A 21,499-nucleotide genomic window follows, 5' to 3' on the forward strand; every position below is an offset into this window, starting at 1 on the left:
TTGTCAATAAATAAATAATCTTTAAAAAACAAGGACTTATCAAGCACTTGTTATCTGCCAGGATGGCTCCAACACTAGGAATACGGTGGTAAAAAAGACTGCCTGTCCTGCTGGATTTTTGAAAGAGCACTCACTCACCTTTTGGACAGGACACTGCAGAGGTCACATAAGAATGGTAGGGGGTGGTCTGAAGGCCCTTCTGATTAACAGTGATTTTTCTCTAGGTCCGACTAAGCCACGGACTGTCTTAGATGACACTGGAAATCCTTTCAGATTGGAACACTATATTTTCCTTCTGCTCCTGGACTTTTGCCTCACATCAGTATATGGGCTCCTGAAGAAATGCAAACTTTTCCATTTCCTCTCTACGGATTATCTAACTGCAAACACTGGTGTGCATTTCACTTTTGCATGACATTGTGTGGTGCATGATTATACTCTACTTCTTGAAGACAAAAAAGCACAACTCACTATTTCAAAAGTCTTCACACATGATTATCATACAGTATTACAATGTATTATGTGCAAAATTCCATTTAAAAAATCATTTACAAAAGGAAGTACAACACACAGTGTGTGCTGAGGGTTCTAGATGTACAGCAAAAGCTAAAAAAGGTACAGGGTACAAAGCCAACCAAATTAGATGACTACGCATCTTTACACAGTACAATGACATGTTCTTGTGACTACCTGTGTCACATTGATACAGGACCCTCATACTTTGTACACTCGCAAACAGGTCTCATAAGACATGAGGTTAACTTCACCATACATTCTTATAACACAGATGGGCTTTTTGGTGGCATTGCAAGCTCTTTTTGAAACAGCATCCTACTTAATTCAATGGAAGTCACATTATACATACATGGTTTCTGCCCCCAAATAATTTGATGCTGTTAGTTTTGATTTATATGGAAAAGGTGGGGAAAGTGTTCTCTTTATTATTTTTCCTCCTCGTGGGGTTTTCATTGGATAGGTTTTGCCAAATCTCACTGCATATTTACAGTATTTTCAGAGGAAGTGGATCCTTCCATTTCCTTTTACCACTTCCTTCCAGGAGTCTGAACCAGCAGACTACACCGCTTAGTCCTTTGTTAGAGTCTGTTTTTCTGTCACGACCTCTCTCTACATTCATTTCTCTCCTGATCCTCAGCATAACTTGGTTAAAACACAAAAGAACACAATACCACTGAGCATGAAAAAGGTAACAGTACATCAGATTTCCAAAGGCATTCTGTGGCCAGTGTCAGTAATACATTGCTTTAAGAAATCCAGCAGTCTTTCCCCACAAAGTTGCCAAAACATCCAGTTACAGAAGAGAGACATTTTAAAAATGCGATACTCTCAAATCCAGCAAGAGATTTTTTTGAATATTAAATGTTAAAATCACATGCATAATTATAGAATATTTTAAAGTTACAAAAATATTTTAAAAACCAGTTCCTGACAGTTTACCTGCAACTGCTATAAAAATTTCTATGAAATATATAAAACACAAAGGCTCTTTGTAAAAAAAAAAAAAAAAAAAAAAGGAAGTAGGAGAAGAAAAAAGAAGAAAGCAAAGAAAGGAAAAGGAACGAAGGAAGGAAGGACAGAGTCATCCACAGAACTGAGACATACCTGATGCACTGCATCAGACAGTCTTGTCAAACGCCTGCCGTTGAATTATAAGAGAAGAGCTTGTACCTTAAACGTTTATTCAGGACATATACATACGTGTGAGCCAACTTAGAACCTGGCTGGGGTTAGGCACACAATCTTGGGACACTTAAACTATCAAATGCAATTCTCCCATCCCTGAAGGAGAATCCTACTGTCTCATGAACCTCAGCTACCTTGCCTGGACAATGCAGCTAAAGATGACGCCCTTGGCCAAGTGAGCCTGTGGATGGCTCAGTCACCGAACCGAGGAGGTGACTGCTTTTCAAGCACAAGCACGTGGAAGCCAGAAGGCAAGGTTCCTAACCTCCCCTTTTGGATGCACCGCCAGGGAGTCTCATCTCTTCTATGAGGTGGTAAGATCTTCTTCCCCGTTCTGGAAAATGACGCCGTAAGGATCATTCTTGATGCGCTTGTAGACAAAGTGGAAGATGTGGGGTTGTGGCCGGCTGTGCAACTCAGCCTTAATTTTTTGAGGGTAGGTGTCCTCTGCCAGCTGCTGCCACGTTTCATCAACAAAGAGAAAGAGGCTGTACTCCTCAGGGTCCCCCACCTTAAACTTCTCGGCACAGAGCTGGCACACGTCCTCAGTGGTCACGTAAGGTCTCACGAGGAGGGTCTTCCCTGTGCAGCCGCTGTTGACCTCCTGGAATGCAACTCGGAGGTAATTCTGCAGGTGGAAAGAGAGATGTTGGAGACCCATCAGAAGAGGAAGTGAGATGGAGCAATAGGCCAGCGTGATAATGCAAGGGAGAGGCCTAACTCGTGAGCCGCTGCAGGCCCTGGCCTGTCAGGACAGCCCGCGTCAGGACGTGAGGCCTCAGGTGTGATGAGGACAGAGGCCGACCTGATTTTGGACAATGGAGGCACAACTTCTATAGGCACTGGGTTGCTGTATTTGGATGCAGTGTGAATCCAAGGAGCAGGAAATCTGGCAGCCCTGCTCTGATCTTTTAGTGCCCCTCGGAGAGCCTGGTTAAGAAAGCTCTGGTTAAGGACGGGAACCAGATCCTGTGCCGGGTTTATTCCCAGCTTGAAAAGGAAACCAGCCAGCAGAAGAGTCCACACTGGAAGTCAACAGGATAACATTTTGAAAACACAAGGACACAAGAGCATGTGCTATACTCACTTTGGACTACTTTTAATGAAGCCTAAACAAAGGCCAAGACTATTACACAGGACCACAAGATAGAGCTGATATTTGAACATTTTTCACCTCCCCAAGTGGCAACCTCATGTGGTCCAGACGAATCCGAGGCTCCAAGGGGAGGGTGATGTGGAAAAAGTCAGCAAAGGAGAATGTTGGCTCTGCAACGAGGCTTTGTTGCAAGGGAAATAAAAGAGAATTCTTGCAGGCATGGGTCTGCCAACAGCACCGGGCACCGGCCACCTCGGCACACAGTAAACCTAGTGTGAGCTCACGCACACAGAGCCTGGTCAAGCTGCAAAGAACCCGACACTCATGCCAGGCTCTCTGGGATCTTTCTCGCTTTCCACTTTGTCAGGAATGAGGATGTTACCAGATAACATCGAGAATGCTTGGACAGAAAACAAAGGTTTCCCTCTCCCAAATCTGGCGCCCCAACTCAGGAGTGAAGGGAAGGTGCTCTCAGCCCAGAGTCCCACAGGATTACCTTGAGGGTTTACTGGCGGATGGAAGGAAAGGCCCCTGGGAAGGACGGTGAGCTCTGCACATGTTGGATAGCTCTGACAACCTTGGATCTGAACACCTGAATTTGTACACACATGTTCCATTTTCTCCCAGCCCTCTGCCCCCAACATTTGTCTCACACGCTTGGTGTGCATTAACCCACAGACTCCTGAAGAGAACTTTGTAATGAAGTCTACACCATCCCCACTTACTCAGTGAAGAAACTGCGGCACAGAAAAGCTAAGTAACTTGCCTGGTTAGTGGGAAGGCCAGTGCTCTGGCGTTTTCACCATCATGCTGTGTGCCGTCTCTCCAGTGTGAGAAGACCATTGAGTGTGTCTGTGCCCCTGACTTAGGGGTTCCAAGTGGAGCTTTGCTTCTGAGTTTTCCCTTTTACAACCAAGGAGAGCACTGACAAGTCCTTTCTTGGGTTATATCAAGCTCCAGCTGTGGCCCACGACCCCGAAGAAGGGTTCGAGACACTTGGTCCTGAAGATCTGCGGAGCAAGCTATTTTCCAGGCATGACTATCTAAGAATGGCTTTACCTTCTCTGAAGAGCCTCTTGTAACTGCTCAACATCCCCAACAAGACCTGAATCTGCGCAAGTGGGCCTCCCTGTCGGGCTTCCCCTTCTGTCTGGTGTGTGAAAAAGGACTGCTATGAAGAGTACAGGTGTGCGGTCTCAGCTGGGTTGCTTAAGAAGGGTTTACTTGGCATTCTACCTATTGTGCCTCTGTTCTTTATTCTGACAGAGATCCAAGGAGTGGGTTAGGAAATAAAGGTTCTGCCCATTAAAAAAAAAAAAAAAAAAAAAGGTGTGCGTATCCCAGGTGGACAGAGGCCAGTGTCTCCCATTAGCAGCTCCAGATGGAGGAGGGGCTGGTGGCCAGCGGGGAAATGGAAACATGAGCTTTTCTCAAGTCCTCTGTTCTTCTCCTCAGAGGCTGTAGGACCTCAGAAATCCTCCTGACACCAGCCCATATCACAGTATCCCAAGAGCCTGCATGTGCTAAATCACTTGACACGTGAATAGCTCTTCAACAACCCTTTCAAGGGGATGAGGGAGGGAGGCAGCAGGCATTCTTTGCAGTTCTGTGCTTGGGGATGTATTTCTGAGAATAGTGCTATCTTGGAGAAAGACTTGCTAATCTTGCCTTTCCACATCAGCTGACTTTGAACCAGAGACACCTCTGAGTATTTTCAGAGCATCAAGAAGACAAAGAGGCAAAAAAGGAGAGTCCAGACACAGAGACTAATCTGCCCTGCTTGGAAATTCACCACGTGACACATAGCAACAAAACATAGCCAGGTTTTATAATTCGGTTAGAAACTTTGAAAGTACTATTCAAAGACATTTGTAAAATTATTCATAATGTCACTGACTATGAGCAAATCAAGAGTTGTATTGGGCAAGAAGTCTGCAGCCTTAATCTGCCTTTCCTCCCTGAGAAACCAGCATTTTGGCCACACTTCTAGCTCATGGCCATGGAAAACTCTGGATGGGGATCTAGGCGGGATTTGGCTCAGATGATTACTCTGAAACTCTGGTCCCAACTAACTGGTTGTAGAGCTGATGCTGCCAATCGGATTCTGATGTCTTCCATTCTGAGGGGGCGGATGGAGAAAAAGAATAGAGAACACATCTCTGCACCTCTCCCTCTTCTCAGGGACACCAGGTCAACTACGATGCCTAACACTCCCACTCCACTGGCCGAATCAAATAAAATACCCACCGCCTGAGCCAAGAGCTTCCTTCTTTTTAACTTCCTGTCTGCTCAGGTGTTCTGCATCCCTGCTGCACATTCTGAGAGAAATCTCCACTTAATCTGACTTTGTTTTCTTTCTTTTTTTTAAAATAAATTTTATTTATTCATGAGAGACAGAGAGAGAGAAAGAGAGAGAGAGAGAGAGGCAGAGACACAGGCAGAGGGAGAAGCAGGCTCCACGGAGAGAGCCTGACGTGGGACTCGATCCCGGGTCTCCAGGATCAGGCCCTGGGTTGAAAGCGGTGCTAAACCGCTGAGCCACCCAGGCCGCCCCCTGACTTTGTTTTCTTAATGGCAGCAAAACTTGCACCAAACCCCCATGTATTTTCTTTTTTAATTCAAAGAAAACAGAGAAGTGAAACAACAAGGTCAGAGGGTGGTTTAAAATATCCCTTTTCCACCGGATGATCTAACAAAGGGGGGACCTCAGGCGCCCTGAGCCCCGTGCGCTGTGCTGTGTGTGCCTCCCTGGAGGACTGGGTGGCACTCGGGCCCCGAGGCGCCCCTGCCAGTTACTTACCTGAAAGTCGTCCACTGAGGGGATGGTTCGATTGGTGGTTCTCCGTTTGTGCCACTGCCTCAGGGTGTCCCTGGTCTCTGAGCTGAGCAGTCGAGCAGCCTGTTCTTCTTGGAAATTCTTTATCAGAGAAAGTGCCCCGTAGGCACTTGTCAAGTAATAACCTCCTGGAAAGGGCAGAAAGAATGAGTTTTCCAGGAGTTTATATGCTGGTGATGACAGGTGAGGACAGCAGAAGCAAGGTCATGCTTCCTATTGTCTTCATATGGGTTTCCTCCTGGGACCAGAAGTTCAAGTCCTTCCTACCTTCCTCCATCCATGCATCTCTTCATCCTATGCATGTACTGGGGACCCCCCCACCCCACCCCACCACCTGTGCCAGTGCTGGGGGGCGCTGTGGGGCCAGGCTGAGGGCGCCTGTTTTCATGGATGGAATTCCCATTCTACTGGGGCAAGACATACAAAATCTCTAGATTATTATTTTAAATTTATTTATTCATGAGAGACACAGAGAGAGAGAGGCAGAGACACAGGCAGAGGGAGAAACAGGCTCCACACGGGGAGTCCGATGAGGGACTTGATTCCGGGTCTCCAGGATCACACCCTGGGCTAAAGCCAGGCAGGCGCTAAACTGCTGAGCCACCCGGGCTGCCCTTATTTCAGTGCGACTGTGGAAGTGCTTTGTTGGGAAAGATCAGGGCACTAGGTCTGATGGAGGCAAGGAGACGCTGGAGCGTGGTGAGGTCAAGCACTCCAGGCCTGAATCATTTACTTAGGAACAGGAGTCCACACACATCTTGGCAATACTCACTTTCGGGTTTTCCTTTTCGGAATTCATATATTCTAAGTTTTAAGTAAACTCTACACTTTGAAAGAACTGCACAGGATACAAGTGTGTTCACAATAACATGGGTTTTTCAAACTTCTTCCTTTCTGATTCCCTTTTTAAAAAACCCTTTCTTGGGGGCTAATGTAACATGACATTTAGGAAAAAATAATTCACAAGTGACAGAAAGTGAGTGCATTTACGAATGATTTCTTATGTTTAGCGAGTATTAAAAGACTTGCAACACCATAAGATGCCTGTAAGTGGGTTCAGAACTTTGTCCTAAACTATAATTAGATGCCTTTGGTGGAACTTGTAAATGCCACGCTAGTGGACCACGAGGGGGCGCCCCCAATGTTTATTAAAAATTCCCTAATTGGGCTCAGCATATTTTATTATTATTATTTTTAAGATTTATTTATTTATTCATGAGAGACACACAGACATAGGCAGAAGGAGAAGCAGGCTCCGATGCAGGACTTGATCCCAGGGCCCTGGGATCACAACTTGAGTCAAAGGCAGATGCTCAACCATTGAACCACCCAGGGGCCCGGGCTCAGCATATTTGAACTTGAGAGACACTTTTGTCAAAATATCTACTGAATTTCTATTGTGAGCCCAAATTTGGTATAGAGCAGGGGGTAGGTCTGTAAGAAACAGAATCTGAGTCCCTGCTTTACAGAAGTTTATGAATTTATTAAAGAAAACCGGTATAGTGGGTTTACTCATGCAGGATTCGAAGTTAGTTGTGGTTAAATGAGTTTTGTTACTGGCCAAAGTATTTAGCTGCTAATGTAAAACTCTGAAGAATTTTCTCTCTGGTCAACAAATGAGAACATTTGAGGTGGTAGGCACCTGGGTGGCTCAGTGGTTGAGCGTCTGTCTTTGGCTCAGGACGTGATCCTGAGGTCCTGGGATCGAGTCCTGCATCGGACTTCCTGCAGGAAGCCTGCTTCTCCCTCTACCTCTGTCTCTGCCTCTCTCTCTCTATGTCTCTCATGAATAAATAAATAAAAATCTTAAAAAAATTTTTGAGGTGGCAACTGATCCACCATCTGAGAAATGAGCACAGCCCTCTGCAAACTGCATCGGACATGCAACTTAGAAAGGAACACACCTTTGTGGTTTTCAGGTCACTGACAGAGATATGAGGGAGTTATGATTTATCATAGCATCATCTAGCCCACTCTGGGCAATACAGGTCCCATGCATACAATGGGATACCTGCTTAGAGTCACCTGCATAGCCTAATGGCCCAACCATGGGGATGCAAGTTCCTTATGGAACCTCCCACATGTTAGTACAGAATTCTGTATTAATAGCTGATTTTTACTAAATATTTGCCCCATGAACAAATCAGCACATGGCTGAGTGTGAAATTCAATGGGCAGAATTTAAATGCTACAGAGAGGTTTTCCAGTGCAATCAACAGGGACGTCAGTGTTCAAGAAAGGCTGCGTGGAGGTATTAGTATTGGAACTGGGACTTGAAGGGACCAAGTGCAGTCAAGTTTGGGAGGGAGGGTGTTCCCTCTGGAAGTCAAATTTCAGACTCCATAACTCTGATCTGTTCCGGGCATTAAGGAGAAAGCTTAAAATTCTGGAAGCCTAAAGTTGACCACACTTTGAAACATGTGGATGCAATTAGAGGAAGGGTTACATTTCAGCAAAACTCTAACCCTGCCACAAGAGCCGTGCACTGAAGAGGGATTTTATGACGCCTTTTCTGTAAATGAAACTAGCTGCTTAAACAGCAGAAAAGAGATGTGGGCTGCTGCCCCGAAAAGCAAAGAGGGCTTCGGGCAGGCCGCAGAGGACTGGGCTGGTAACGCACGTCTTCCTCCCGGCCTGGCCTACGCAGCTGCAGATCCCTGACGGTCGGGCCCGGTCTGTAACCGCCGCCAACCCGTCCGCCCGCCAGTTGTCCCGAGGCAAGAAGCCAAGGAGCGACACAGTGAAGTGGAGGCAGGCTCTAGTTGAAACGCAAGCTCACCGGCTGCCCCCTACGTTCCCTCTCTGGGTCCTTGTCTTTCTTTCATACGTGATTCCTGGAGGTGAGGACAGCCACCTGCCCATCTGTCACCAAAACGGTGCCCAGGGCAGTGCCTCACTCTGGGGGGTCGCTGGGAACGGTGGCAGGAAGTGGCTGTCTCCGTCCCTTTGGCGTCCTTTTTTTTTTTTTAATATCTTTGCCATTTATTTTTAAAATCTTATTCAAAATATTAAATAATACAATTTCAGATATGAAAAATTACTGCAATAAAACAGTTCAGGTGTATTTCCATTGTGCTCCCTTCCTTATTAGGACAGTAAATTATCCACCTGAAAGAAATGATGGATTGCCCTGCTTCTTCCATCTTTACACAAAGCACATGCCCACTGGCTCACCCGGGCTTTCTGAGTAGGTGTTTAACATATATCAGGGACTATGTTTTCTAAAAAATTGCAGTGACATTTGTAAGTCAACCATGGTTTAAATCACATATTTACAAACTGATCAACTCTTTATTATATAAAGACAGGCTAAAATGAAATACATTAAATAATTTCCAGTTGCTGTGAAAAACAAAACAGAAGAAAATAAAACAAGTACACGTAAGCAGGACGTAAGCATGTGTTTGCCCGAAACATACATTGTCAGCAACAGAATGGTCACTTTCTCAGTAAACTGACATGCCCGTTCCCCAAAGCTCCAGGAGTTTGACGTACTCATTTCTAGAATTAAGCATGATTAGGGCTCCAAACATGAGCCAACGCTCAGATGCATATGAAATAGTAATAAAAATACAATAGAAGAAAGGAGGGACGCCTGGGTGGCTCAGCAGTTGAGCGTCCTTGGGCTCACGGTGTGGTCCGGGGATGTGTGATATGGCCCCACATCGGGCTCCCTGCATGGGGCCTGCTTCTCCCTCTGCCTGTGTCTCTGCCTCTCTCTCTCTGTGTGTCTCTCATGAATAAATAAATAAAATCTTAAAAAAAAAAGAACAACAATAGAAGAACGTAAAGCAGGGCATGGAGACAAACTATGCTTCTATTAGTCGTTGGACAAAACCACAAGCTTTCCCCTCTCCTTTTAAATGCCAAGGCAAAGCAGGCCGGGAAGCTCCAGGCAGGATCTTGGTGGGTCATCATGGAATGTCTGGTTCCAGGGTGGTGAATATTACTGAGGGAGGTGTAGATGGGGGAGGGGGTAAAGGGATCAAAGAGGTTCATTGATATCTCTTCAGGCTGGAGGGAGAGGATGAAAAAATATTCATCACTAATCCTGAGTCAGCGCTATCCCTCAAGGGGTGGGAAGGGTATACGTCGTACCTCCGGGGTCTCCAGGGAGGACAGACCCTCTGAAAAAAAAAAAAAAAGCCAAGCACTGAGGACTTAGGGGACTAAGGGACACATTCTAGGGGTGACAATATACTTCAGTCTCCCTCCAGGGAAAATACCAGTGTGATGCATTCCCTGTAGAAGCCTATCAGCACATGGATCTTTTTACTCAAGGCCAGGCTAAAACTCAGCAGAGAAAGGAAAAAAAAAAAAAAAAAGAAAGAAAAAAAAAAAGAAAGAAACCAGTTCTATGCACCACTTAGGGTCCATCTGGGCTCATGAAAATGGATTAACAGGATTCACAATGCAAAGACCCTGATTCGTTCTCCTTTAAAAGGACAGCTCACGTAAGAGCCCCAGTTATTTCTGCTTTTCAAGGCTGGGCAACACAATGGCGAACATCCCAATTATTTCCAGGATAAAATACCTAACCGATGTATAAGGAGAAGGAATTTCTGCTAAGACATGTCAGGGTCAGGCAGATACAAGGAGACTGAAATGACAAGGTAAGTTGAAAGCAAACTGCTCAGATTGTACTCCACTGCAGTTTTATTTTAACAGTGAGCAGATGCAATTATTTAAATAGAAAGAAAATCAATGCTGTTTTCATCTTGAAAACAACATTTTTTAAACAGATGAAAACAAAAGGCCAGCCTTCGTCCGTTTCACTGGTTGAACAGCAGAATGTTCATCTGGTAGTGAAAATATTCTCTAACAAAAGTTTATACCTCCCTTCTTAAGGAAACCATTTCTTTTTTAAAATACACATTTTTTCTATTGAATGGTATTTTTTATCGCAATTAACCATTCTAGGTAAAGTATATTTATGGGTGGGTTCTATTTTTGTGGTTTTCTGACTTTTCCATATTTTCTACAATGAATATGTATCGCTTTTATAACTAGAAAAAAAGCACATTCTTTTAAATCGAAAAAGAAATAAAAAATATGGTTAACCCTTATAATGTCAAAAAGGCACTCACATGACTGTTGAATGGGCATGGGGTTTTATCTTGGGGTGATGAAAATCTCTTATTTATTTGGGGTAAAAGAGAGGTGGTGGACAGCACAAAACTGTGAAGGTACTAAATGCCATTGAATCGTTCACTTTAAAATAGCCAATTTGATGCTATGTCAATTTCACTTCAAGAAAAAAAAGTGAGGGGCACCTGGGTGGCTCAGTTGGTTAAGCATCTGCCCTTGGCTCAGGTCATGATCCCAGGGTCCTGGGATGGAGCCCCACACCAGGTTTCCTGCTCAGTGGGGAGTCTGCTTCTCCTTCTCCCTCTCCCTCTGCCCCTGCCCCCACTCATGCTCTCTCTGAAATAAATAAAATCTTTGAGGAAAAAAAAGGAAAACAAGATGAAAACAAAACCAAAAAAAGGTACCCCAATTCCTCCCATGTCATCAAGTGATTGTTACCTTCTCCGTGTAAGAGCGATGGGTCTAAGAGCTCCATCATGTACTCAATTTCAGTGTCCAGTTCCAACATGTCACACTGAGCTATGACGTAGGTCAGGACTGGTAAAAAATCATCAGCTCCATACATCCTCCCTGGGATCAGAAGAAAGGGGAAGATGGGAATATTTTTACCAACACTTCTTTCTTTTATATCCCCCGCATACTGCTTTTATTAGATAGCTAGGAGTCATCTGGGGAAATGTGCTATTCATAAACAGAGGTGGGTGTTTCTGGAATCCTAAGCAGCCTGTGACCCTCTGGGCTGCTCATGTCAGAGACCGACCCAAACTACAATTTCAGAATGAAATGTCTATGAGTCAATGAATACATGAAAGATTTTCTCCATGCTTTCATGATATGCATCAGGTTATACAACAGAACAGAGTACTTGCAAAGAGTTTAACTTTCAGCAAGTAATATCATAAAGCATTTACTAAGTATCCACTTATTACCTTAGTCCTTTGTGAATTCTAATGTGTTCCCTACTGCTTTCTTTCTTTTTTTTTCTTTTTTTCCCTTCTGGTTTCTGTGGAAATTAATCATCAACATGCTCAGACCAGGAAAAAACTTTGCTCTGTGTTAATGTGAGCACACAGTTAATTTATTTAAATGTGCAAATTCAGTATATGTCGAATAGATTACATATGATTAATATATGACAAAAATTTTTTTGGCCTTATTGCTACTTTTCATTACATAAGTGAGTTTTTAGTTTGGGGTGACTGTGCCACCCCGCCCAGGGGAATTTGGCATTGTCTGGAGACATTTTTCACTGTCATGACTAGAGGGTGGGGTGCAAATGACATCCAGGATGCCAATAAACTCCAAACAGGAAGCAGCCCCCACAACAGAGAATTATCCATTTTAAATGTCATTAGTGCTAAGGTTGAAAAACTGTGCATCAGAAGAACATAATCCTATGCAGACACCATTTTAGAATTATGCCAATGCTTGTCTGAACTACAGAAAATATACTTCTTGTATGTGAAATATGTTTGCAAATTTCAGAGGTGATGTTCATACACTGTCATGACCAGCTCAAGAGCTCACATTTTAATGTCTTTGCCCAACAGCGTGCAAAGTGCACACACATTCCTGTCTACCCAAGTGGAGGTTAATCAGCCTGTGTATTCTGTTGCTTCTCCATGAGGAAAAGTTGATCAAAGGCTCACTGAAACCTACACGGGCCCCAATCACTAGCTACGGATCACAGTCACTCGTGGGTTTCATAAGAAGCAGAACTGAGGAAATACGAGGACTTACTTTTGAACCATGTGATTCTTTTGCGAATTCAATTACGCTTCAGCTTGTAGCAAAAATGGGAGAACCAATGACATAGTTGTAATGAAGCCACATCATTACTGAATGCTCTGTTTGACACATGCTGGACCTAGATCATCTACACAAACCATCACTGGCCAGAATGTAGTAATAACTGCTGATATTTCCATCATGCTTGGGGCTATGCCTGCATTGCCTCATCTAATCCCCATCTTATAAAGGACAGGGTCAGTTTCAACAACAGGTGTAGAAACTTCAGTTTAGAAGTAGATCAAGGTTGCCAAAGCCCCAGAGGTAATGAATTCATTCACAGAGGGAGGATATGAATTCAGTCTCCAGAGACTGAATCTGTATCTACTGCCCTGAACTAAATCTTTCATCAACTTGTATCATAAAAGAATCTTATTGCCTCAATTGCTTACTTTTCTTGGTGTTACCAACTTGTTACAAGTGACAGATTTGCCAGATACTAGTGTTAACACTTGTATTTTTGTGAGCTGCTTGGTGAAACCAAGAGATTGAAACAAAGAGAAATCCGGAATCGAAAAGCCTGATGTGTCACCAGCCATGTCACCAGCCACGTCCCTGGCCCCCGTAGGACGTGCAAGGAGCTTGGACTTTGGGTAATCTCACCTGAGTTGTTCTCCATGACAGTATAAATAAGCTTGCAGACCCTCAGCAGCAGCATGACTTTCTTTTCCGGTGAATACATCTTCTGCATGGTCATGAACTTGACTTTGATTTTCTCCACGTCCACAAAGTCAGGAGTTGGGGCGAAGACCCCCAGCTCCTGGGGGTTCCTCTGCCGCACAAGCTGCAGGTTCTCCTTGAGCTGTTTCCACGAGCCGTCGGCCATGTGGAAGTCCCTCAGCATAGCCTCCACGTGCCCCTTCAGGGGCTTTAAGATGCACTTGTGCATGGCTTTTTCCAGCACCACATCTGTCAAAGAAAATGCAGCTACTGTGACCCTTGTCTGAAGGAAGAAGAAACCCGAGGTCTGCTTTCTCAGAATAGACAGCTGCAATTCTGTACTGGCTACAGGGCAGACAGGTTATAACTTCACACCCGCCCAACCAGCAAAACCTAGCAGCCCCACGCTCCTCACACTCCAACACATTTTTCGGTAAAGCCAAGGAAAATGAGTCTTCCCTAATAAATTCTTACAGTTCCTTTTGTAGTCAATACAATGAAATAGATTTGTTTTAACTACTTTTATACCCCCTGGCCCATGCGCACAGGTGAATATTCTAAAAGGCATTCTTTTGACCCAGTCCCTCCACTGATCATCCAGTTGACAGGTAAGTAAATATCTTATTTTATTTTACTTTTTAAAAGATTTTGTTTATTCACAAGAGACAGAGAGAGAGAGAGAGAGTTAGAGGCAGAGACATAGGCAGAGGGAGAAGCAGGCTTCCTGTGGGGAGCCTGATGCAGGACTTGATCCCAGGACCCCAGGCTCACGGCCTGAGCTGAAGACAGATGCTTAACCACTGAGCCACGCAGGTGTCCCAAATATGTTAAAGGGAAGATTTGCTAATTGGGAAGAGTCAAGATTTCTTCAAATATTTCCAGAGAAGATAAATTCGCCTAAATACACATGTTATCTTAGATTGAAGTCTGGACCCAAAATTCTTTATTTTGTTTGCTATAAAGAGCATCAGTAGGACATTGGATGAGATTTGAATGAAGTCTGCAGTTAAGTACTAGTGTGAACACTTTATCTGTTAATTTGTAACAAGATGTCTCTGTTTTTGTTTAGAGCTAAAGGGACACAATGTCTGCAATAGTTAAAAAAAAAAGAAGGGTGTATGTGTGTGTGTGTGTGCCCAAGCCTGTGCAGGTGTATGTGTGTGTGTGTGTGTGTGTGTGTAAGCAAACAGAAAGGAGAAGAGTGAAACATGACAAAGGACTAACATTCAGGGAATCGGGGTAAAGGGTAGACACGATTGCAACTTTTCTGTATGTCTGAAATGATTTCAAAATAAAAATTTAAAAAATTTTGAAATGCGTTTCTGGTCAGAGTTTGGAAATACCTGTAGGTGTGGAAGGCATTATTTTTCCTTCTTTCTTTGAATGGTTGCCCAATGAAGTAGCTTTCTTGGCCGACAGTAATGTGACCATAAAATCTGGAGATCCAGACCCAAGAAGACTTAATAACAATGTCTCTGCTTTTTCAACATCAGCTTTCCAATCTCAAATGTTTGCATGTCCTCAACAGAGCTACCTGGGTAGCCAGACCTCATCTCTGAGACTTTAATGTGATTCCCTTTTAGAAGCCCATCGATCTACTTCCTTATAAACGTGGAAATAGTTGAATTCTCTCTCTGGCCTTGGGAATTCCTGACCCTGGATCAGATCACATTGCATCCAAATTACCACCTATTATTAGAAGGTCGGGAACAAAGAGAAATCTAAGCCAGATGCACAAACACCAAAAATGATTTTCCCATAACCGAGAGTTAACACTCATGTCAAAGTTAATGCTGACAATGATTTGCTTCTCCAGCCCAATTTTGGTTTTTTCCTTCCCCTCCACCTCTATCCAGGAGAACGCTGCTTAAATTTAGAGCTTTCTATAACTACAGAAGTCAAGGTTGAAGAAAAAGAGGTTATGGAGGAAGAAGAAAAACAGAACAACATTTTCATTTGATATCTGGCATTGAAACGAACTACTTGGTCTACACGGTTCTGTTGTGTTAATAAACCTGTGTGATGTTTTAGCATTTTTGACTTTACCCTAAGTGATCATTACATTGAAAAGCCAGTAATAACAATTGACACCTGAGCATTCAGCTGGGGTAGGCTCTATGTGCTTTACTTTATTAGCTCATCTAATTCTTACAACAACTCTTTTATTTTTGCACAATACTATTGTTTTACAACTGAGGAAGCAGAGATTTGGAGATATCTAATGGCTTGCTTGAGGCTGCCCAAGTATTTTAAACAATCACATTGCTTTCCAAAGTAAATCACCTCTTAATTCTCAAGTTCAGGTTGCTTTATAAACATTTGCCGGTTTTTACACTCTATCTCAAGGTTACACAAGCACCATTCATGTTAAGTGACCACTACCCTGTTAGAATGAGGTCACCAAAGGGGGGTGGGTAGAAGTCACGCTCATCATTAATTAGGACTGTACATGAACATGGATATAGCGGCATGATTCATGATAGCCCCAAACTGGAAACCATCCAAAGGCCCATCTCAATGGAATGGAGACAAGGATATCTTCGTAGAATGGAATTCAGACAATGGAAGATTTATTCCATGAAAAACAGCACACTGCTTCTCCAGATACAGCTGGATGAATCTCACAGATGGAACACTGTGTGAAAGAAGCCTGACATAAAGGAGTATCTCCTTTAGCATTTCATTTATATAAAATTCAAAAGCAGGCACAATTGAATCTATGATGACAGAAGTCAGGATGGCAGTAACCCCTAGGAATAAATGAGGCTGTGGGAGGACCCTTCTGGGGAGATGGAGATGTTCTGTATCTGGATCTGGGTGGGGGCTACATGTATGTGCTCATTCATGAACATCTGCCAGGCTGAGCAGTTAAGATTTGCACATTTTATGAATGCAAGCTACAGTAATCATGTATAAAGCCGAAAACAACTGGAGATCAGCTTGAGGTTTTCACCTTGACCCCCAAGGGCAAATTTTAACTTCAAGGAGAGCCTGGTCACCTCAGAGCCAGAGCACTAACCTGAATCATCTACATAAGGTTCTGTGCTGCTCCTGGGGACCCTCATGCAACTCATCTTTGACACCAGGGAAGGGACACTGGTCTTTGTGCCACAGACTCCCACCCCCAGGAATGATGCTGTGGAAATCTTTTGATAGGACAGTTAAAACCTGCGATCCACTACCAGATCCACTCTTAAAATTCAAAATAGAAAAAAAAAAAAAAAGACCAGTGTTAGATGGTTTTTTTCTTTAAAGTATACTTTTTAAAGGTCATAATTTAGAAATAAGACTGGTCTCTTTACATTCTTTTCCAGGACTTTACTCCTTACTCCTGCCCTGTTAGCTGAATGACCAAAACTGGAAGCACATTTTCTGAAAATATTCATATAGATCCTATCAATTGTTTCCGACGGTAAAAAGCATGGCCAGAGGCGTCGCTGCTCCCTGCCTTGAGGAGACCCGGCGCTGTCATCTCCAGGAAGCCCTCCCGGCCGCCCGCCAGCGCTGTGAAGCCGTCCCTCCCCGGCTGGGAAGGGGAGACCGACGCTCTGTCTCTGTGGCTTCGCTCTGAGGATCAGCTGATCAGCCGATCGCAAGAGGTCAGAGTTCCGACAGGGAACCGTCACAGGATCGGCTCATGCGTCAGTTTGGTGTGAGTCCTTTCTGCTTCCCCACTGCGGCCAGGCGGGAAGGTTAAGGTGAAGTGCCCAGAAGGCAGGCCTCACAAAGAACCGGGCGACAGGGGGCCTGGCAGCCAGCCGGGCTCTATCTTCCTAAGTGGCTTCGGCCAAGTCGCTTCACCTCTCTCATTGCCTCGAACTTCTGAACTACCATCTGACTCACTGCCCAAAGGAAGGCGAGACAGAACCAGGACCCTTGATGATTGCCAGACCAAACCAGAATCATAATCGACATTCTCCAGGAGATTCTAACAGTACCCAGAATCTAAACGACCTAATGTTCAAAATGTACAGGCTGCAACCTAAAGTTAGTTGACAAAGATGAAAGAGGAGGTCCCATGGCCTCTTGGTTTGAGTTCTGACATTCTGGGTATTTATTTTTTCTAATAGGAAAGATAAATTGCAGCTCATGTTTGAGATTTCACATTGTGAAGTTGCACATGTGTAATTGCTACAATGTATCGGGCTCCGCCCCTGCAGTTCTGCAAGGGGATGGCACTGGTGGGCCCCCACTGTATGTTAGCCCTCGCTGTGCAGATGCACGCGCAGCTTAGAAGTCAAGATGCACACGCGGCTTAGAAGTCAAATGGCTCCCAGGGTGGGTGGTGGAGACGAACTGCAAGCCGGTGGCTGCTGCCAACAAGTCAGGTGGCACCATGGGCCTCCCTTGTACCACCACAGTGAAACAAGTTCAGTATTTTCTTTTTGTGCTAACCCATCTTCCTTTGGGTGCTTAATTGGATTCAGGATTATTACTGACATTGCCGGTGTTCATTCAGCTTCCTAGCACTATTACATACTTTACACAGATTTAGGATTTAAACAACCCTTCAGCTGAAACGAGTACATAATCCCTATTTGTTTCAGCTTGGGTTCTCCAGAAGCCAACCTTGAGAAGAGGACTCAAGTGTGAGTGGTTCATTTGGGAGGTGATCCTGGGAAGCGCTGTTAGCACGTGAGGGGAGTGAGATGGGACACAGGCAGCCAATGCCACATGCTTTATTAAGCCAGTTAGTATTGGCGGCAGCCGGAGCTTACCCAGCTTACCCTGAGGGAGGTCCAAGACACAGTGTAGAAGCGTGCCTCAGGGCTGTCCCACCAGAGGGGAGGCAGCTGGGGTATTTATACACCTGCTCCCTTCAGGCTCCGTGGGAGTGAAGGGGGCATTAATCTCCCAGCTGTTTCACCTGCCTGGGACAAGAGTTCTGGTGGCGTGAGAAAGTGTCAGGCAAGATGTCTTAGGCCCTGGCAGTTGGCAATTGAATAGGTAAGTGGGTGTCAGGGAGGCAGGCACAACAGTGTCTAGTTCATGTTACATGTGAAGAAATGGAGGCACAGAGATGTTAGGACACATGACCAAACACACACAGCTCATCATCAGCAGAACTGGGACTGGGCAAACCCAACAGTCTCACCTGAGCATGTACTCTGAACCACCACACACTTCTGCCCTTCAGCCGAGAAATTTATCTGTTCTGTCTTAGCCGAGCTGGGATGTGACACCCAGGCAGCCACAAGAGAACTTTGCTAATCCTCTGTACACACTACTCCTAAAAAGTGGACCACCTGGTGTTCAAGTGGCTCTCAGGTTCCATGTGAAGAACAAATGAGCCCTTTTCTACTCTGTAGCCTTGAGGTAAGAAGATGACCTTTCCAAGCCTCAGCTTCCTCATCTATAAAATGGGATCACTTACAGCTCCCCAGTGGGATTGTTGGTGGGAAGGGTGAGATCCCACATGGTGAGCACTTCGTATGAATCTGTCGCCTTGTAAATGGCAAGAATCACTGGCTTCCTGTTATTTTTGAATGCAAGGTGTATATCTTGGGATTGGGATTCCAGGTTTTTTAATGATTCAGGTCTGTTTGGTTTTGTTTTCTTCTGTGTTAACTGTGGTTTACTCGGTTTGAAATGGGAACTGAAAGCACTGATGAATTAATTGAAAAGCTGCCTGGCTTTCTGTACATTGTTCTTTCTCTCATGCCCTCTTACTCTTCCTCAGCCCTTTACACCCCCAGAGACATACAAAGGCGGAAGATGTGCAGTCTGGCTCCCCTGCCCGCCCTGAGCTTGCCTGTTTTGTCACAGTCTCACTCTGTCCCCTGTCTAACAGCTTAGACTCACAGACAAGCTGAGCACCTTGGGCAGTGGTGTGTCTCTCAGAGGAAGTTAGAGTTGTAGAGCCCCCAGCCCCATTTCGGATGAGCAAGTGTGAGAGATGAAGGGTGGATTCGGTTCATTGCTGACAGTTTTTGATCTACTCATTGGGAAGGCCGGGTCACACTGCTGTGCTGCTGTGTCTGTCTACTCCATGCCCCTGGCCTCCTGGTTTGTTGCACTGGCCTGCAGGTGTTTATGGCTGGCATCTGATTCAATTGGTTGGTACCTGGGCTACAGAGATCTTTAAAGAGTTCAATCTTTACCTGGAGTGATTTTTCTAAAATGCTTTCTACCACCCTGAAGACTCAGCTTCTGGGGGTGCAGCCCTCCTTTGCCTTTCCTTCTTTGCTCCATATCCTCCTGAAGAAGCAGCCCACATTCTCACTGAAGGCAACAGTGTTGCAGCCCAGCTGTACCTCTGCACCTTTCCACATGCTCTTCCCTGCGGCTGGTGGGCTCCTTGCCTTTCCCAACATAGATTCCCCTGCAGCCTTGCCTGTCTGCCTCCTCCCTGCTCCCTGGGTTCTTGGTGTTCTCTGAGGCCTCTGCAGTGGCATAGAGCAAATTAGACCTCTCTGCTCTGAGCACCAGACTTGGGGGCAGTCACGTGAGCCAGCTGCAGTCCCCGGCTGGAGGCCTACAGGTAGCAGGTGCTCCGAAAGTGACTTTTGAGTTGAACTGAAAACCCTTCTGGAATGTCCCTACATGAAAACTGTGTTTCTTCTCCTTACCTCTGCAGAATACAGGAGTCGGGACTCTGGCAATGAAGCCATCCCCCAGCTGTGGGGCAGTCGGCTCCATCCCGGCACAGCTTCCTATCACCCTGCAGGGATGTCCTGTAACCTGAGTTTTACTCTAAGTTTTGTAAGTAATGCAAGCTTTGGCCCACAAATAACCAAGGGTGCTTTCTCATTTCAAGGAAAATCCCACCCAAAATAAAGATACCAAGCGCTGGGTGGTGACTCATTTACTTTTTTGTTCATTTTGGTGTGCTTCAAGAAAAGGAGTTATGGAAAGTATGGGTTATGTTCATGTCATTGTTCATGTATGGAATCTGTTGGTCTGATTTCAGGACCTTCTAGCAAAAGGACAGTAAAAACCAAAGCAGTGGAGGGGGCACCTGGGTGACTCAGGAGGTTAAGCGTCTGACTCCTGGTTTGGGCTCGGGTCATGATCTCGGGGTCCTGGGATCAAGCCCCACATCGGGCTTCATGCACAGCAGGGAGTCTGCTGGAGATTCTCTCTCCCTCTCCATCTTCCTCTACTCCTTGTGTCTCTCTCTCAAATAAATTAATATATTTTTAAAAACCTCAAAGCACTGGAGAAGCATCTAATCTTCCTTACAGAAAAATTTTAAATAATTTATGTAGCTCCTCTGGCCTCGGGGAGGTGAGGCTGAATTCTAGCCTCACCCCTCGGTTGTGGGCAGTGCTTAGTGTATTGCTCCTGCAGAACAGAGAATGGAGGGGGTGGAGGGAAGGGCCAGCATTTAAAGTTGTTAAATTCAGGGTAACAACATCAATGATAAGCCTCTGGAGAGCAGGTCCCCTCTGCTATGGTGACCTCCCCAGCACACTCTTCCTCCCTCCTCATTAAATAGCCTCGAAAGGCAGTGGAGCTGCCCTGGGTGGTGTGAAAAGTGAAAAGCCTGCTACATGATTTGGTTCAGTCCCATTTGTACCCTGGCGTGACCTCGCTAAGCTTTTGTTTCCTCATCTCTAAAAATGAGGATAATGGGACCCCCCCCCCCCAAGGCATTAAGGGTATTTAAGGGGATTCAATGCATCAAGTTGCTCCATAAACCATCAAGAACCACACACCCGTGAGGGATTATGGGGGCTTTCACTTGCTTCTATTAAAAACACAGTATGCATTTAACACATACTCTTGAATCTGACAGAGGGAGCAGGCTATGACTTCTGGTTTCTAAAAGAAGCCTCCAAGTCTGGCCAGTAAGGGAGAGTCTCCAAAGTGGACACTGTCCCTAGAGGTCAGGTGAGGGGTGCTCCTGCCCTGGCCTATAGACAGACCGGGGGAGCAAGGCGAGCCTGGGGTGTCCCTGGATGGTGAGGGCTCCATCTATTGGTAAGACAGCCCATCGGGGCCATTCTGTTGGCGAGAGTGGAGTAGCAGAAGACGCGTCCAACTCTTAAAGGTTCTGATGCCTCCATTTCAATTAGCACAGCCTTTCAAGTGTCCCCTTGCTCACGCTCTCAACTGCTGTGAGATTCCTCTTTTGCCTGGTGATGTTTCCTGCCTGGGGTCGGGGCTGACCTCTCTCTTGAGATGGAAGATTCTCAGGACATACTCAGAAAACACTCTAGTGCAGACATCTCTATGAGCCTTATTTTATGATGCCATCTCAGTCCTCACCTCGTTAACAAGGGCTCTCTTACTCTGAATTTCTGAGCTACCCATTTCCTTGCACAGAGTATCATGGAGTCAGGGACTCCTAACACAGATCCTTAACTCCAAGGTGACCTTTCTTTTAG

General features: G+C 45.2%; 1 protein-coding gene across 11 annotated transcripts in view; it reads right to left on the reverse strand.

Annotated features, from left to right (window-relative positions):
- Positions 1-495: 495 nt before the first annotated feature.
- The window catches only part of RIN2 (Ras and Rab interactor 2), a 216,975-nt gene continuing 195,971 nt past the window's right edge, over positions 496-21,499 (reverse strand). For all 11 annotated transcript variants that reach the window (XM_077872003.1, XM_077872001.1, XM_077872010.1 and 8 more), the window contains 4 exons: positions 13,113-13,418; positions 11,160-11,291; positions 5,598-5,761; positions 496-2,329 (listed from right to left, as the gene is read on the reverse strand). In XM_077872003.1, the coding sequence (XP_077728129.1) occupies positions 2,006-2,329; positions 5,598-5,761; positions 11,160-11,291; positions 13,113-13,418 (926 nt within the window). In that variant the 3' untranslated portion in view covers positions 496-2,005. The remainder of the gene's footprint in view (positions 2,330-5,597; positions 5,762-11,159; positions 11,292-13,112; positions 13,419-21,499) is intronic.

The sequence above is a fragment of the Canis aureus genome, chromosome 26 (genome assembly GCF_053574225.1).
Source record: "Canis aureus isolate CA01 chromosome 26, VMU_Caureus_v.1.0, whole genome shotgun sequence".
Taxonomy (NCBI): domain Eukaryota; kingdom Metazoa; phylum Chordata; class Mammalia; order Carnivora; family Canidae; genus Canis; species Canis aureus.